The sequence below is a fragment of the Tamandua tetradactyla genome, chromosome 24 (genome assembly GCF_023851605.1).
Source record: "Tamandua tetradactyla isolate mTamTet1 chromosome 24, mTamTet1.pri, whole genome shotgun sequence".
In the NCBI taxonomy this organism is placed as follows: Eukaryota; Metazoa; Chordata; class Mammalia; order Pilosa; family Myrmecophagidae; genus Tamandua; species Tamandua tetradactyla.
The window spans coordinates 48,290,108-48,308,505 of NC_135350.1; the positions used below are offsets into that span (position 1 = coordinate 48,290,108).

Below are 18,398 nucleotides of genomic sequence, written 5' to 3' on the forward strand. Positions count from 1 at the left end.
CCGATTACAAATGCAATCAGCTGTGGATGCAGCCAATGTGATCATGATTTAATTCTATGAAATGTCCTCATAGCAACAGATAGTCCAGCACTTGCCCACCCAGACAAACAGGTACCACCACCTGGTCAAGTTGACACATGAACCTGACCATGACACCCTGTATTGAAGCTCTCATTTCTTATCCATTTATATCTCTCAGTTTAGCTGCTAAAGAGTTAACGGTTCAAAGTACCAGTATTTATTGCCTTGATACTGTAATGGTTTCCTTACCGGTCTGTTATGTTTCTTGCTGCCCCCACATTCATCATTTCACAGTAGACAGAATAATTTTTAAAAAATATAGATCATATCAACCCCTACAATCCTCCCCATCCATGGTTAAACTCCTTTAAGGGAATCCTATCACACTTAAAATAAAATCTGAATTCTTTATTATGGTTTACATAATTTGACTCCTGCCTACCTCTTATTTCATCTAATCCACAGTGTTCCATCCAAATGGCTTTTCTTTCCATTTCTGATGCGTACCAACTAATTCCTACCTTTGGACAGTTGTAGTAGCTTGGAGTTTCCTCTCCTAGCTCTTGGAATGGCTGGCTCTTTTTTGTTAGTCACCCAGACTAAGGCCCCCCCACCCCGACTCTCTCTGTTTATCTATTTATCTATTTATTAGGGTCTGTTTTTCCTTCTTAACCAGACTGCCAACTCCACAAAAACAGGGACTCATTACTATGTTCTATGCGTTAAACATTAACTCTAAGAATAGTGCCTGGCACATAAAGGTACTTAGTAAATATTTCTTAAAGTGACTGGTTCTTACCTTCAAAAAGCTTATAAATCTGGTTGTATAACAAAGAGAATGTAAGCAATAATTTAAACACATGTGACAACAAACCATAGAAGAGATGCGAAAAGACAATATGTGATTAAGGGCTTTAATGAGTTTTTTTTTTTATTAATTAAAAAAAATTAACTAACACAACATTTAGAAATCATTCCATTCTACATATACAATCAGTAATTCTTAATATCATCACACAGATGTATGATCATCATTTCTTAGTACATTTGCATCGATTTAGAAAAAGGAATAGCAAGACAACAGAAAAGGAAATAAAATGATAATAGAGAGAAAAAATAAAAATTAAAAATAAAAAAATAAAAAATAAATAAAAAACAAAAAAACTAAAACAAAACAAAAACAAAACAAAAAAACTATAGCTCAGATGCAGCTTCATTCAGTGTTTTAACATAATTACATTACAATTAGGTAGTATTGTGCTGTCCATTTTTGAGTTTTTGTATCCAGTCCTGTTGCACAGTCTGTATCCCTTCAGCTCCGATTACCCATTATCTTACCCTATTTCTAACTCGTGATGGTCTCTGTTACCAATGACATAATTGGTAATTAATGAGCTTTTTATTATAAAATATTAATCTTGTTAAAATGGAAAGGAGGAGGTGGTACTCTGTACCACTGTCAATCATTGGTATAAAATTGAGATTGTAAATTCTAAAACCCAATTTTGGCAAGGGGAGGGCAGAAGTCGTAAGTGAAGGCGGTGGGAAGAAGAGGGGAGGGAGGGAATGCAGAATGAATAAGCACTCAAACTTTGGCTCCTGCACAATTTGGCAAGGATGGCCTAGCTTGTCCCCAGTTAATACTCTAAAGAGTTGGGGCTTAGGCTGAATGACAACAGGATGAAATCTTTTGAATCACAACTATTCACCACTACTGTCTACTCCTAATAAGGTCCGCCCCACATCCTCTCGTCCTGCACCCCCCTCCCCACTTCCCCACTTTTTCTTAGCTTAGTGAGATGAAGCCACAAGCAGGTTTGTTAAAAAATAATAATAATGATAATAAATTGAAGTCTCCTTCCTTAGGGAACGGTGCGGTAGGGTAAAGAAAATGTGTGTGTTTGCGGTAGTGGAGGAGAGGGGGAGTGAAGACACCACCATCTTCCACGGAATCGCTAGTTTTTCGTTTCCAAGCCACGCAGAGGCTGTTCTTCAAAGCTGCTGAGATAGGCCAGGCTTGCAGGATGCAAGGGTATGTTTAGTTTCTAGAGGACATCTGTTTTTCTAAACTTTTTTCCTCCTTCAAAAATCTGGCAAGTGTTAGTAACCTTCAATTCGGCACAAACCCACAAGTGTGCGTGTGTGGCTCCGCGGTCTTCAAACCAGGCCCCGCCCTCGCTCTCAGGCGCACACTGACACACTTAGAGGAGACGGGGCCAGGGCGCACCCCAGGACGAGACGTTGCTTCTCTGGGGCCACTGAGCCCCAGGACCCGCTCAGCCTCCTCCCCTAAAGGGGAGGGCCGGACTGCGCTGTGCCAAAACCCAGCGCTAGGGGAGAAAGTTTTGGACTGCCGAGAAGTGTTGGGGGAGAGCAGCTGCTCCGGCCCAGAGAGGAAGGGAACTAGAAAAGCAGTTTCTCCACTGTAAAGTTTGTGCGTCAGGCGCCTGGTCCCGGGAGCCGCCGGCTGGACTTCAGCTCCCCCATCCCCCTCGCCCCGAGGAGTGGGACTCCCGGTCCCCTTCCGAGGCCGGTATCAGCGGCTCCGCCGGAGGCCGGGGAGGAACTGCTTGCTGGAGCTGTCGTCGCCTTAGGCCCTCATTGTCTGCAGGAACTCTCCGGAATCGAGAGGGGGAGGACTGGATCGCGCTTCCACTGGGATTCGTCAAGAGTTCCGGTGGCAGCTGCGGCGGTGGAGGAGACTCCCTTTGTCCTCTTAGGACCTCCCTCCTTCCCTTTCTCCCTCCTTCTGTCAGCCGGTGGGTCCCGCTGCCCCAGGTGCCGGCACCCCGGCTGGTTGCCGCCACCCACCTCAGGGTGCGCCACCTTCGCGTCCCCACCGAGGGGCTGCGAGCGGGAGGAAAGCGCAGGCCCCTGGCCGCAGGATGGTGGCAGGGCCGTCCGGAGCTCGCAGCCCGGGGAGATGGCTGTTCCCCGGGCTGTGGCTGCTGGCGCTCAGCAGTCACTGGGGGCTGCTGCGCTCCCAGGAGCAGCCCTCCTGCAGAGGCGCCTTTGATCTCTACTTCGTCCTGGACAAGTGAGTGCTAGGGAGGCCCAGGGTCTCTTGGGTGAGGGCGGCACAGGGTCACCTGCGGCTGGGATGCTAAGGATGGGCGTGTGCGTCTTGGAGAGGGGTGTTGGAAACTCGCTGATACCCTGTTGATATCTCCGTCCGAAAGGCGAGAACTTTCTGTACTGTGCAAACTAGCAGCAAGATAAGAATGGGGGCTAGAAGGAACCCTGGGCCACTTGGCTTCTCCAGAGAAGTGGAGTATTCACTGTTTGCTAGTTATGGGTCTCTTAGGAAATAGGAGAGCGGCCGCCCGAGGTAACTTCTGCGTCTCCTGAACCTTGACCAGAATGTTCACTCTAGCCACCGCCCCCCCCCCCCCACCCCGCCCCGCGCCCCGTCCGGCCTCTGCCCTTCCCTTCCCCCCTCCCCCGAGGCTGGCTGAGGTTTGCCTGGTTTTATCCTGACCACAGGGTTTGGGGAGCTAGGAAAAGCCTAGGGTTAGCATTCCCCGTGTGGTTTGCATTTCCTACTAAGGAAGGTTTTTGCATTTATCTTGGAATCTTTTCCAAACAATCAGTAGGCAGGTTGTACCGGAAGATGGCCTGTTGATTCTTGTTAATACCTACAGAATTGCATGCAGATACCGTTACTTTGCTTAAAGAGGCCTGTTACACCTGGTGTTGCAGAAGCAACCTGTTAGAAATGTTTAAATATCGACCCTGTGCTTTATTTTTCTAATCAGTTCAATTTCATATTTCAGGTCTGGGAGTGTTGCAAATAACTGGATTGAAATTTATAATTTTGTCCAGCAACTTACGGAGAGATTTGTGAGGTATTTTCTCCACTTTTCTATGCAACAGGGAATACGTTTTCCAGAATGTTGATTTTTAGTGACTAAATGTCATAATTATATGCATGCAGTTATTAGGAAAGCCCTTCAATCTTTATGGGCTTATTTCATCTGAATCCCAGAAACTTGGCTCAGGCTCTAGGAAGCATCTTCAAATTCTATTCCAAATGTCTATTTCTTTCCGAATTTTCATCTGTTTTGAATTTTATGCTTTCTCATAATTTATCACATTAAAAAATAAAATTTGTGCTAATAGTATCCATAATATAGTTTCCGTTCCACACAAATCTTAGCATTGTACAAGTCCTCATTTAAAAACAAATGTTGGGAAACTTCAAATGAACATGTGTTAATAACCCACTACCAGAAAAGGCGCTTGTGTGTGTGTTTAAAGAAGGACTTGTGTTTACACAATGTGTGGGTGTGTGGCTGGTTTAAATTTTAACTGTTCTTTCTATATATGCAATAAGCCTCACTGGGAAAGGCTGGTTTACTCTCCTATAAAAGGCATAATTTCCTTGAAATCCGGCTTAGTCTCTTATTTAGAGGTAACTAGGAATTAGTGGCATCTCCTAGTAAAAAAATAACCCTGGGACACAAGTCTTTTAAGTTCTCTCTCCCCTTTCTTTCTTTTTTTTTTTTTAAAGAAAAAAATGCAATGAGCAAATCCAAGTTTATCAAGATAATGGAAAGGACATGAATAGGAGCTGTATCATTAAATATTGCTTCCTCCAGTCTTGTTAGCCCAAATGTTTTCTGTAAAACAGGCTTGGATGATCAAAACATTTTGAAAATCATGTTACAAGTAACTTCAAACAATCTGTAGAGGCCTAGGAAATCCTTGCTTTCAGTTATTGGCAGCAGTAAACTTATTCCTATAAAAAAAAATGTATGCTAGTCCATGTTCAGTTATAAGTCCCCTGCTTAAGAAGCCAAATATAGTGCCCTCATTTCCGGACAGGGTGTGAGGTAAAATTGTCCAGGAAAGAAAAAGAAATAAGACCCTAAATCCTCTATTAAATGTCAAAGGCAGAAGAGACAGTTGCTTATAAATTCTCTGATTTACGCTAAGAGTGTGCAGAGAGTATTATGTAGATTTTGATTGTAAGCAGTGGATCATTTCAGAATAATAAGGATCTAGGTTATTATATATTGGTCTGGTTTGCAAGTTGGAATTCTATAATATACAGTTCCCTGGTTCAAGTTTAATTGCTCAGCTACTAACAACACATTGTAGAAAAGAGATAAGAGATGACCCCTGACAATAATGACTTTTAAAATTTGTTTAAGCCTTTGAAATAGTTCTGATTTTCAGTTTTTAGACCTTAGTGTCATCTCTTTAGTTTCAGCTCTCAATAATAATTGCATAGAGTGTCATAGAAACAAGATCCATTCTTTGAGATATGTGCCCAAAGCTTGAGAGATGTAGCTGACTAGAGTAATTGTCAGTTGGAACTATGACGGCTGAGACTTGGAAAATTGAAATTGTCTAATTAGGATTTGATTTGTTGATTTCTTACACATTTGCCATGGCACTCTTTAACAATTCTTACTTCAGGATAACTTTTGTATGGACTCATGTCATAGTTGTGGTAATTAAGCCAAACTGGCTGCTCTCCATTCCTAAGTATTGCCAAAGATAATAAATTTCAAGATTTCAACTTATTTTAAGGAGATAGTGGGGAACACCAAGGTAAGAACCTTTTCTACAAAAGGATTTTACATTGACCTAGAATTTATCTTTCTAGTTAGTCCCTAAGTGTGAGTCTCTCTGGGTTATGGAGTTATTCAGTGCTGAGAAGCATTGACTAAATCAAAATGACTTGTGCAGTAATGTTAAACAGAGTTAGAATATCTACTTAGAGAGGTCCATTTAAAAGAAGCCTGCACCATTCAGCGAAACCAATTTTAAATGAGACTGCCTAGCTATATGTCTGTATTGTATCAATATTTCTTTAAAAAATGTTTTAACTGTCCCTTTTCTTATTTTGCAGCCCTCAAATGAGATTATCTTTCATTGTGTTTTCTTCTCAAGCAACCATTATTTTGCCATTAACTGGAGACAGGTTAGTGCATTATCATTTCACTGCAGGCTTTTAGTAGAGACTAATCTTAGAGGAATGATTGATATTTCCATGAGGTGATTCAGTCCTCTCAGTGGAATCAAGCAAATGCTCAGACAAATCAGTTCTCTTCACTAATAAAGGGAAAAGGAGTTATGAGTAATACAAAAAGGGAAATAATCCAAAAATCAATGTCATTTGCATTAGCTCTGAAATGTACAGTGAATCCAGATTCCTGTCTTCATTGTACATCCAGAAATTGTCACCTTTCCCCCCTCTCTGCTATTTTGAGTAGTTCTGCATCTTTTTTGTTTAGATTATATTAATCAGCAAGAAACTAGAAGAACTTTGGGAAGCAGAAAGATGTGGGCCTGTTTGGATTGTTCACTACATTCAGCAGAGATACCCTGAATTTCTAGTGTTATTCCGAAATCCACTGATGCTGAATACATTTTCCTTTATATAGAAGATCAAAAGGAACCTGCATAGCTAGATGGGCAGACAGTGTATATGTATTTCTGCTTTCTGTATGTTTGTCTATCTATGTATTTAGTTCTTTTAAAAGGTGTAGCTTTTCTCAAGCCGTTATCACAGTATTTCAAATGACCATTTCCATGTCCTTTGAATTCATTGTGGCACGTAGAAATTAGGTGCTGACATGTTTTAAAGGTTAGATATTTCCATGGGATCAGTTTTGTTCACTAGACCATGAGTTCACTAGTGGAAAGGGAACTTTTTGTCCTTTTTATTTCAGTTTCATCAAACATAACATGTAGGATAGTACCTGCTCAATAAATTCTTGTTGAATAAATGAATGAGTTAGTATTACTTTGAAATCAAATTTCTTCAAATTGTAATGTTAGCATGGAGGTTGGCATACTTTGCTTTGCATAGCGTGGATTTCTGAAAAGTTGTGTGTGAATGAAATTTTTATAAATGGATTTTCCCCTTAAAAATGTCAAGAAGTCATATCATTCAGGGTGGGCAATGATGGCTCAGTGGCAGAGTTCTTGCCTGCCATGCTGGATGCCCAGGTTTGTTTCCCGGATCCTGCCCATGTCAAAAAAAAAAAGAAATCATATCACTCAGAGGGACTCAGAAGATATGAAAAGGACTTATTTGTAAGTGACATAATAGTTTTGGATAAAGATAAATATTCTGTTGTGAGTGTGCCTTTTCTGGAGAGAAAATCTCTAGATGGGGAGACATGCGTAGAATCCTCAATCTTCCCGTTGAAACTTCCTCGTGTGCTTCTGGGTCTAACGAGGGACCACAGCAGCCCCTTCCAATCTATGCACAATAGTTTTCTATACTCAGTTATATAACAGTTCTTGAAACAACTTTGGATCCAGCCTATCTCCTAGGGGAGAAAAGTAACAGTCTAACATTATCACTATCTATGTGTCTATCTTCTATTGCTTAGTTAGATATTAACATGTAACACAATGACAGACACATAGTAGATTCTCAATAATTGTTAGCTGTATAAATTGTGTCAGGTTCTCTGCTAGGCATTCTCTGCATGTGAGTCCTCCAGCACTTTGAAAATGCAGACACTGGCCAATCAAACTGACTTTGCTTAGACGTACATAGAAAAGGTATAAATTCTTAATCTACATTAGTGATTCTTCCCTTCTTCTTGGTTGAATTTAATGGGGAGAAACTGGAAAAGGGTAGAGAAGAGGTTTCTCTTTCAAGAGGCAGCATAGTATTACAATTAAGAATCACTGGACCAAGTCTATCTGGATTTAAATCCTGGCTCTACAGTTTACTAGCCAAATTGTCATGGGCAAATTGTATTACCTTGCTATGTCTCAGTTTTTTTTTAATCTATATAATGATGATGATGATGATAGCACTACCTAACTTATTCAGAAGGTTAAGTTGAAGTCTGAAGTTAATGAATGTGGGAAACAGAGGACAACTAGGCACATAAGTATGCAACAGATAAAAATCTTACTATTATTTTTACTTTATTGTTATCTGGAGTTAAGGAATTTGCAGTATTTTAATGATAAGCAAAAAATTAGACATGTAAGGGAATATTGACCTGCTTCAAAGGATTTATAACTTTCCAGAAGGTATTTTAATAATGCTCTTTGTCACTTACTTTACGCGTAGCTAGCTCCTCTGTCTCTTCTAAATAGAAATGCTTTTCAGTTTTAATTCATTTTACTGTTGGTGAAAAGTTAAGTTGGTTTGGAGAGACAGAAACTGTATTGAGAAGGCCAGGTTTAGAGATTCAGCTTTGGTATTTAGCGACTTGGAGGAAAACATTTATTCAGTGCTAGTTTTTATGTCTATAACATGTAGACATAATTTTATTGTGAAGATCAAAATAAGATATTGAATAGAAAAGTGCTTTTGATGATACAGACGAATATCCAATAAAGACTATTATTTTCTTCCTCTTTACTGTATTTTTATTAATTTTATTTAATTGAATCAGTAACTTCTTAACTCTCTATAGTACTATATTTGGATATGGGTTACTTTTCATCCATTATATACTTTTAAGTATGTAGGAACAGCTTGCATATTTAGATACAAAAGCACTGAACAAATGTTTCCTTGCTATCGTGGCTCTTTTGGAGTTCCACATAAAAATGTTCTTGGTTTATCACACTTACAAATAGATCTCAGTGCATGAGAAAAGCAAAGGTCAAGTAAAGAAAAACAAAGTTTAACAGATTTCACAATTTCAGTTCTGTTACTCATAATTCTTTAGTACATTGGTAAATGTGAGAAGTATCTCTTTCATATTTCTTGCAATATTACTAAAGGTTTTCAGTAAAAGTGAGGCAAGAGTGGAAGGCAATTCTTAGGGTAGGGCCGTGCCTTTTATTACGATTTCAGCATGGCATACAGTACTAGGTAGATACATAAATGTAATAACAATAAACAAGAAATTATCAGCTACAAATTTTATATCATCATTTAAGAAGTTTATTCTTTCAAATATTCCAATTTGAAACATTTCCTTTTCTCTTGCTCCCATGATTTTCATCCTCCACATATCTGTTAATCCATCTGCTCACCTACCTCTGTACTTGCCTACCTTATCTATGCAATACTGAGCACTGTGGACTCTGGAGCTGTACAAAGTTGAATAAACTATAGTGTGTGAAGGGGGAGGTAGAGGGGTATGCCCAAGCATATAAATAGCCCAAGGCTGTATTACAGGGTCAGGTAAGATTAAAGTGTCAAGTGTTGTTTCAGTATAAAAGTATCCAAGCTGTCAATATTAGAGAGTTTGGAAGCAGGGCTAGTTTTAAGAAATATTTCAAGTTATTATTTTGTAGAATTGGAGATTGCAGATTGTTCTCAATTCTGTTTAATATGATCTTAATGAATGCTCTAATAGTTACTTAATTGAAAACATTTCCTGAGCCCTTATTTTGTGCCAGACATTGTGCAAAGTGCTTTCCATGCGTTACTTCATTTAATCCTATGTCAACTCCTTGTAGTAAATTCTGTTATTATTTGAATTCTAAAAATGAGGAAACTAAAGAAAGCTAAATAAGGTAATATGGTTAGTTCGAGGACACATACTTAATAAGTGGTGAGCAGTACGTTAGTCAGAATGATCTTTGATAGTGTAAAGTGATTTAGTGGCTTAGAATAGAAAGCAGATGTCTCACCACCACCTAAAAGTCCTACCTGGACCAGCCCACCCAGCATTCTCCAGCAAAATCATGTACCACAGTCCAGTCCACCTCCTTTCTATTCCCTGAACATACCAAAGCCTGTTCTCTGTCCCAGATCTTCCCCTGGCTGGAAATTTCCTTCTTGTATTCAGACTTCATCTCATGAGTCACCTTCTTTGATAGCTCTTCTTTGGTCATTAAATCTAAAGTATTCATTATCCCTTGCCAGAAATTTCTCACAGTGTTTATTTGGTATTGCTTTTTGAAATTATTTTGCTGATTAATCAACCTTTTTATCTTCATGACTCTGATATAAATTGCATGAGAGCAGAGAGGCCTTCTTTGTCTTGTTCACCATATATTTCAACCCTTAGAACAGACCCTGGTTATCAGTAGATGCTCAAAAAATATTTGAATGAGTGAATGAGTTGGTCTGACTTCAGAACCTGAGTTATTAACTTATATTGTCTTTCTCTGTAACTAAACCACATAATAAATGATGACATATCTTTTTGTAAGTCTTGGCTACTTTTATTATTCCTATTTTTTTAGCTCAGTTATACACATTTCCAACTCTCTTTTTGGTATACTTGGAAAAAAACCCTTAAATTGACCCAAAATTGAAAGTAGTGTTATGAAATTGCTTGACCTCAGCACAATAATCAGTTCCCTATGAAAAACATTTCCCTCAAACAAACTCATAGGTCATTAAAGAGAAGTCATCTGAATAAGTTTACGGAATATAACCTTTTTCTATGGAAGGGATTTTTTCCTAATTCTTCAAAAGCAAAATTGAAAATGTACTTTTGTGGGAAAATTGTCATTTATATAATTGGTTTGTCAGTTTTGGAGAGAAGTTTGGCAGTATCTGTAAAAGTTTATTAAGTTCTTACCAGCAAGTCTACTTATTAGGACTATTTCTTATTGAAATACTAACACCTAGTATGCAGAGATCGATGTGTGTATAAAGTTAGACACTACAGCACTGTTCATGATAATGAAAGACTGTATGCAATCTAAATACTTATCTACCAATGATCCCATAATTACATTATAATATATATATAGAATAGGATACCATGCAGCCATTAAAAGAATTGGAAAACTCATATGTACTGACATGAAAATATATCCAATAACAGTTTTAAGTGAAAAAAGCAATTTGCATAACACTGTTAGGTGTGATTATGTTTTTTTGAAAAGAAGATCTTTGTTTTACATGGTGTGTGTGTGTGTGTGTGCATGCACACGTGATCAGAAATGCATGGACAATTCAAGTAATTCTTTTTTTTATATCAGCTATATATTTATTTACTTTTCAAAGGAAAAGGGCATAGTATTTCCTAGGATTGAGAAGGAGTAAACCCAGTCTTCTGTGCTTTGGGGATTGGCTTGTTGGTTCATCTCTCCCTTCTGTGAATGACTTGTGAGGCCTCTCACTGTGCCTGGCCCCTGTTAGGTGATGGAGTCTGTAGATGAAGAACCCACCCGCCTGCGTGGGGAGTTTGCAACCAAGTGGTCTCACCTGGCGGTCACCTTACAGCATGGAAGGGAGGCAGTGAGGGTGGGCTATTGGTTGTAGCCTCTCCTCTACCTTTCACTCTCTGAGCCTCACTTTTCTTATCTGTAAATGGAGAGAATCCCTGTGACAGGGCATCAGGGGAGCCATAATGATGGACATGCTGTTGGATGGTACACCTGCCCTGCCCAGCACGGTGCCTGACACTTCCTAGTGCTTATAAGTGGTAGCTGTTGCTATCAGTGGCCATTTCAGTGTCTTTTTACCCCTTGAGGGTGAGCTCTGCCCCCAGCACCCAGCCAAGAACCCAGCAGGCCCTTCATAGATAGGGCCTGGAACAGGAGGAGCGTCCAGCACTAAAATAGTGAATACTCCTGGGAAAAAGCTTTTCTGCTAGATGGTCCTGTTTGAATTCACTCTCTTCCCACACTGGCAGTTTGTGCTGCCTGCCTGGTCTACTGCCTGAATCACCCCAGCCGCCTGGCAGGGAACTGCTGCACTTGTCCCACTTTTTTTTTTTGAGGTGTTGGAGACATTTATTTCCCACAGCCCCCTCTCTTTCCCTTCTTTTATTTTTATTTTTATTGATGCGACAATGTACAAAACACACATAATCTCAATATACAAAGTAAATTCTTAACAGTGATGCTACCTTATGAGTTAGTTTGATGGAGGAGAGACCCTTCATATTTTAATGCTTATGCATCTAGGTAGTTTGAAGTTTTTCAACAAAAAATAAATGATTAAATTAAAAATGTTTTGACTTATGTAGTCAGTATGGAATTCAAGGTTGGGAAGAAAATGCAACCAGGAATTGATCATAACCAACTGTTTTCTCTGAGGGCCTTGAATTTCCTTCTTTGAAAGGACTAAGACTGGTCTTGGAGTCAGATATTCATGCTGGGCCATTCAAGTTGTGTGGGAATTGGCAAACTTGCTTGGCATTTGCTGCCCAATTCTCTTGATAGTTAAAAAGTTGCTAATCATCCCTACCATACAGCAATGTCGAGAAGATGAAATACATATAAAGAGTGAGAAAGCTTAATTAAGAATCTGATACATATTGTGTATGTAATAAATGCTTGTAGCATTAATTTACTTTTCTTTCTTTGATTCTGTTACCTCCCCCTATTTACCTTTTAAAATTTCTCATTTATGTTTTTTCCTTATTTTTGATTCTTTTAGCTTTTGTTAATGTTTGGGTAGGGAGGAGACTACCTTGAAATGAAAGTGGATTTTCATCATCATCTTCAACATGAGCCAGGATTTTAACAGATTTAATGAAGTCAAATGACTTTGCTTAAAGAGACACAGAAGAAATAGTTAGAGCCAGGATTCAAATCCGGGTCTGACTTGAGTGTGGGCACGCAAGCACTGCATTGCATTGACTCATTCTTTGTGTTCCCGTTTCTCCAGTTTTCATAATTAGTCAGAATTTATCATAATACAAAAACATATTCATCCCTTAAATTTATTCAGTTCTTCAAATTAGTGAGATGGTTAGAGGAAGTGACTATAGCTGGGTTAGTTAGAAAATTCTTCTTCTAAAAGAGAAGTAATCATTCCTGGTTAGAAAAGTCTGCCTGGGCTCCATGTACTAACAGGGAGAGGTCTGGGCATGGTAGTAGCTCACATTCTAGGGATGGATATATCAATAGTTACGTTTAATGAAGTCTCACATGTGTTTGTGACTGCTACTTATACCTGGGAGACAGACCTGGCACACGGAAGTGGTTATATGCAGGGGTCAGTTTCTCATGGCTCAGTATAGCAGTGAGTGGAGTAAAAATATGCTAAATGCCATAGGTATGGACTTTAGGTGTGATCCATGTACCACACTTTGGTAAATGTGAACTAAATTAGATAATATTTTTCATAAAATCAGATTATGTGGGGTACATTTTAAGCAGATATTTTTGGATCTGGGACTGCTAACTTGAACTCACTTGTCTCTACTTTGGGCTTCAAATTTCTTAAGATATTTTAAAAGTTTGTACTCTAACAGAAGTACATTTTGTGATTGTTCATATTCAGCTATGTATTCAAGAGCTATACTGAACACATTATGCTTGTGATTTATAGTTTGTATCACTTAGCTATAAAATTTTAAAATTTGATGTGTTCTATGAGGGACAAGTAAAAGTATCATTTTCAGATGAAGTTTGCAAACAGTGACTAACAAGGCTGATAGTTTATACTTAAGTTCTCTTCTATGGATAAAGAGACAGGAATACAGTGAATGCATATCAAAGTTGGTAATGATAACTGAACATTTATGCAACATGCGGTGCCCTAAGTGTTTTATCTATAACAGCTCCTTCATTTTTTTAACAACTCCCTTACTAGAGATAGTTAGTACTATCATCCCATTTTTCAGATTGAAGAAATGGAGTACAAGAGAGGTTACATAACTTTGCCAAAGTCACAAGACTAGTGAGTGCTAGAGCTGGGACTTGAGGCCCAGGCCCATTCTTCACCTGAATGTTGTGCTCAGTGCTTGGTGCAGAGCAGCCTGAGGAAAGGAATGAGGGTTCACTGGCAGGTGACCTTATTCAGTCCCTGACACACCATGTCTTACTACTAACAATAATAACTAATGTCTGTGGGGCATTCACTTTGTACCAAACATTTTATTAGGTACTAACTCATTTGACCTTCACAACAATCCTATGGAATTGGTATTATTATTATTAGCTTTATTTATTGAGGAGGCGATTGAAGGATACAGGGATTAGGTAACTTGCCCAGGCTCAGACACCTGTTAAGTGTAGGAGCTGGATTTTATTTTTTTAGGTTAGAGATTTATTGTTATTTTGTGATTAATAAATTGTCAGACTGGTTGTGACACTATCCCACACTTTTTTTTTTTTTTTTTTTACATGGGCAGGCACTGGGAATCAAACCCGGGTCCTCTGGCATGGCAGGCAAGCATTCTTGCCTGCTGATCCACTGTGGCCCGCCCACTATCCCACACTTTATACCACCATTTGCAAAGTACAAACATTTTAAACCAGACTGAAGCATAAGGCGGAAAGAGCAGGAAGAGCTGGATTTTGAATCTGTGGAGTCTGGCATTAGAGTCTAGGATCCTATCCATTTTGCTTTTCTGTCACATCAAATCCAGCCTGTCACCATTTATAGGTTTCCTAGAAGAGCAAAAGAGCAGTCTACTGGACAAACTGTAATGAAAAGAGTTTGCTTTGGGCACTGACCCACTCCCTGTTTCCTCTTTTCCTCCCTCCTAATACCCATTTGTCCAGGCACCCACAACTTTCTGATTGCCTAAAACTGCCAAGTGCAAGCATTTTCTGAATATCATAGTGGGCACTTACTATATATCTATAGAATGAATGAAAACCTTTTAAGGCAGGTATTATTATTTAATTTTATGGATATGAAAACTGAGCTCTGAGAAATTAAATGACTGCTGAAGGTTACACAGCCCAGAACCAGAGTTTCAATTCATCTCTTTACTCCAATACCTGAGACTTCCCGTCTCATTATAGAGCTTTTCATATAATTCTTCTCCAGGATCTTCCCATCATTAAAGCTTCAAAACAGTGCATTCTATCCTTGCTCTACTTTCTTTTTCCTTTTTCCTTTCTGACCTCTATATATCCACATTTTCCGACGCTCAGTTTGCTGTGTGAGCTCTCTTTGGCGTTAGGAAGAAAGTAAGCTGTGTGAACAAAATCATACTAAAGGGGGAATGACTTATAGTAACACCAGTGGGAGCTACAATTTAATTTTTTTTTATGTGTCATTTGATCCTTACAATTGTCCCATGGGGTAGGTATTTTCATCCCTAATTTATAAAGAATAAAGGTGGTGCTTGAAATTAATCCATAATCTCTCTGGCTGTGAAGCCTGTGCTCACCTTGTTCCAGATCATCCTAGAAATTGTGCTTACAGGTTAAAGAGATTGTCTTCATCACCCACAACCCCTTAAATGGATGACTGATGGGCAAAATAGGAAAGGGAAAGAGCATTCCCATTGCATGGGAAGGTTTTTAAGTTATATTAGATCAGAGGGTCCTTAATACTGGCTATACATTAGAATGCCTTGGGAATTTTAAAAAAGTAGTGATACCCTGGCCCTGTCACAAACTCAGTAAATTAGAGTTTCTTCAAGCAGAGCCTAGAAAGTTTTTTTTTTTTTTTTTTTACAAAAGCATCTTTGCACAGCCAGGGTAGAGAATTCCACTCCATGTGTAAGAGCAGCCACTGGACTGTGTGGTGATATTACAGTATTTACTTGCAGTGGGTGCTCAACAGATGCACGCACATTGGCTGAAATCTGGAAAGAGATTTGAAATCTGAAAAGTTAAGGTGATGTGAATTGGAAAGGCCAAGTGCTATATAGATACACTGTATAAACATGCATCATTAGTAAGGTGTAGAAGAGACTTAAAATTATGACTTAATCATGTTATTGAAAAGTCAGAATTCACTGCTAATCATTTTCTTTATGCACTATTGCAGCATTTCTTTTTTTTTAAGTATAGAAATCAGGGACATATTCTACAATCTAGAATATTCTGTGGATGGAGAAAAACCACTGATGTAGCACAGTCCTTCCTTTCCCTTCCCTTTTTTTCATATTCTTTCTTTTCCCTAATCAGTAGAGAAAATTGAGAGATACTAGCAGAACTGAAAGTGTTAGCTAATTTCGTAGATGAAAGAAAATGAGGCAGTGTGTTTTCCTTTTCTTCCTCTCTCCCCTCCTCCTTCCTTCCATCCTTCCTTCCTTTCTTTCTTTTTGTCTTTCTTTCTCTCCTTCCTTCCTTCTTTCCTTTTTTGTTTTTCAATCAATTGAATTATAAAGTAAGGGAATATGAATTAATTAATGATATAAAAAATCTGAGGTTTAATATCCCATTGTATTTGTTTAAATCCTGCTTCTCTTCGAAAAGTTTTTCGGGCTAAAGTGAACAAAAAATATTGCAAAATATATTGAATCAACTATCAAAAGAAAAGTTTAAAACCATGGAAAAGAGGATGAAGTGATATGATAACCATAGGAATACAGCAGAATTTTGTGAATGAGTAAGAAATTTACTGTGGGCTTCTTGTTAGGAAAGGCAAGAGAGTAAGAAATTTAGTGTGTGCTTCCTGGTTGCCAGGAGAAGTAAACAGAGTTTACATAATTGTAATTAGCAGAAAGGAGGAAGTATATAGCAGTTACTCAGGCATGACCAAGAAACCTCTGCCTCAGACCTTCATGGCAAATTGCTTGACATGATAGCAGCATCCTTGACAACAGCTTCACAACAAATACCAAAGTAGTTTCAGTATTACTGCTTCTTGAAGCTGGTGGCACAGTATTGCAGCTGAGCAGAGTGAAGCACATCCTCTAAGACAAGGTTGGGTTTTAGCCGATACCCTTAATGTATCTATTTTTTTCTTCATTTATTTAAGTTATTTTTTTATTTTATTGCATGGGCAGGAACTGGGAATCGAACCCGGGTCTCCAGATCTCTGGCGTCGCAGGTGAGAAGTCTGCCTGCTGAGCCACCATTACCTGCCCCCCCCCCCTTTTTTTCTTTTGTTTTTATCATTTTCCCTCTTGCTTTCCTTTAAAGTTTTCTTTAAGGACATAGTATAGATTAGTGAGTTTTGTTTTTAACCTACTGCATTTTCACCTCCTCACTTAGCTCTTTACTAATACAGGCACTTAGAACATCTTTTTAGTTTCACCGGATCCTTTGAAGTCCTGAGATCTGCCCTGCCATTCTTTCCCCCAGAGTGAAACCATGTTGATTGAGGAGAAAGTGAAAGACTGTAGTTTCCCTGGAAGAAGTACCCAGCTAGGATTCATGTGTGTTGATGTTATTAGCTTTGGACAAGTACTTTTCTCCTGTGACTATGCAGCTGCAAGAGTAGTGATGGGCTTCAGTGCAGCTTGGAATATTATGGTGCCAGCTGTGGGTAGAAAATCAAGTGCCTCCATCTGTCTCTTCTAGTGAGATAAACTAACAGAGGCTATCTTCACAAGATTCTGGATCCCACATTTGGCAAGTCCCTTCAGCTTAGAGTCTGTAGGGGAACACCTTCAGATATTGGTGTTGTCTAGTCTTTAAAACTAATTAGTGGTGAGCTGAATTTGGTGTGGAGGTTATTTTTACCATGCAAAATCTGTTTGCATAAACTTGAATTTCAGTTGTCTTTTCATTTTCCTTTTGATAGCAAACATTAGTGCTTGAGGACACACTACCACTCATTTCTGGAAAGCACCAAATATTTGGTTAACGTCCTCATTCAAACAATCAGTTTCAAGTTTTCTATAGATACTGAACATAAATATTTAGATAAAGTAAACTTATACTTGATATAATTTACTCCGTCATTTGTATGGAGTAAATTAAAAAAAAAGAATTATGATTTTTTTCTATGGTGGATTAAAATTGCATTGAACAAATAAAAAACAAGAAAAATTGAAAAATATTGAACACTGCAAAAGGCATTATAAGAAGTAACAAGTACAATGTACTCATTATAAATGAAAGGAGGACTCATTATAAATAAAAGACATATGATGGTCTACTATACTCACTGTAAACTTTCAGTATAGTTGAGAAGTAAAAATATTAAATGACATTAGATTATTTTCAAGTACAAATTTTTTAAGAAACAAAATTATACATTGTAGCAAAATTTGATTATGAACATGGATAGAAAGACACTCCAGAACATATAATATAATGAAATTAGAAGTAGGTTCATAGAAAATTAGATTTTGAATGAAATATTAAAAGAGACAATCAACATGACTTGGTAGAGACAATTGAACCTCTTCAGGGGAAGAGTAAACTCATACCCTGAAAGTTAGTTGTCTTGGGTTTTCTGGAAAATTCATAGGATGGAGAATTTGTCGGATAACTTTCTTATAGATATAAAAATATAATCAAAAAGTTACTTTTAAAAAGTGCCTAAGGGGCAGGCCACGTTGGCTCAGCAGGCAAAGTTCTCACCTGGTTCTCACCGGGTTCGATTCCCGGTGCCTGCCCATGCAAAAAAGAAAAAAAAAGTGTGTAAGGTTCTAGTGAATGACTCCCTTAATTCAAGTAATTGAAATGCAACATTGCAGCATGATAAAATAAATTTTGACCGTTTTTTGACATGTGCTATAATGATGTGTGTATGTATGTATGTTTTGTGTGACTCCATTAACTTTCCTTGATGTTTAGCTAATGTTCTTTTTATATGGAATCTCCTGCCATCTTTCATCCTCTGTATTGTGAAGTCTGGTCATACCTCATTTAAGGTATCCTCTCTCAGCTCAATA

At 38.4% G+C, this 18,398-nt stretch overlaps 1 protein-coding gene across 1 annotated transcript in view; it reads left to right on the top strand.

Moving 5' to 3' along the window:
* Window positions 1–2,206: 2,206 nt before the first annotated feature.
* ANTXR2 (ANTXR cell adhesion molecule 2) overlaps window positions 2,207–18,398 on the top strand; it is a 140,277-nt gene continuing 124,085 nt past the window's right edge. The window contains exons 1-3 of the mRNA XM_077143050.1: window positions 2,207–3,058; window positions 3,795–3,866; window positions 5,879–5,950. Of these exons, the coding sequence (XP_076999165.1) occupies window positions 2,907–3,058; window positions 3,795–3,866; window positions 5,879–5,950 (296 nt within the window). The 5' untranslated portion in view covers window positions 2,207–2,906. The remainder of the gene's footprint in view (window positions 3,059–3,794; window positions 3,867–5,878; window positions 5,951–18,398) is intronic.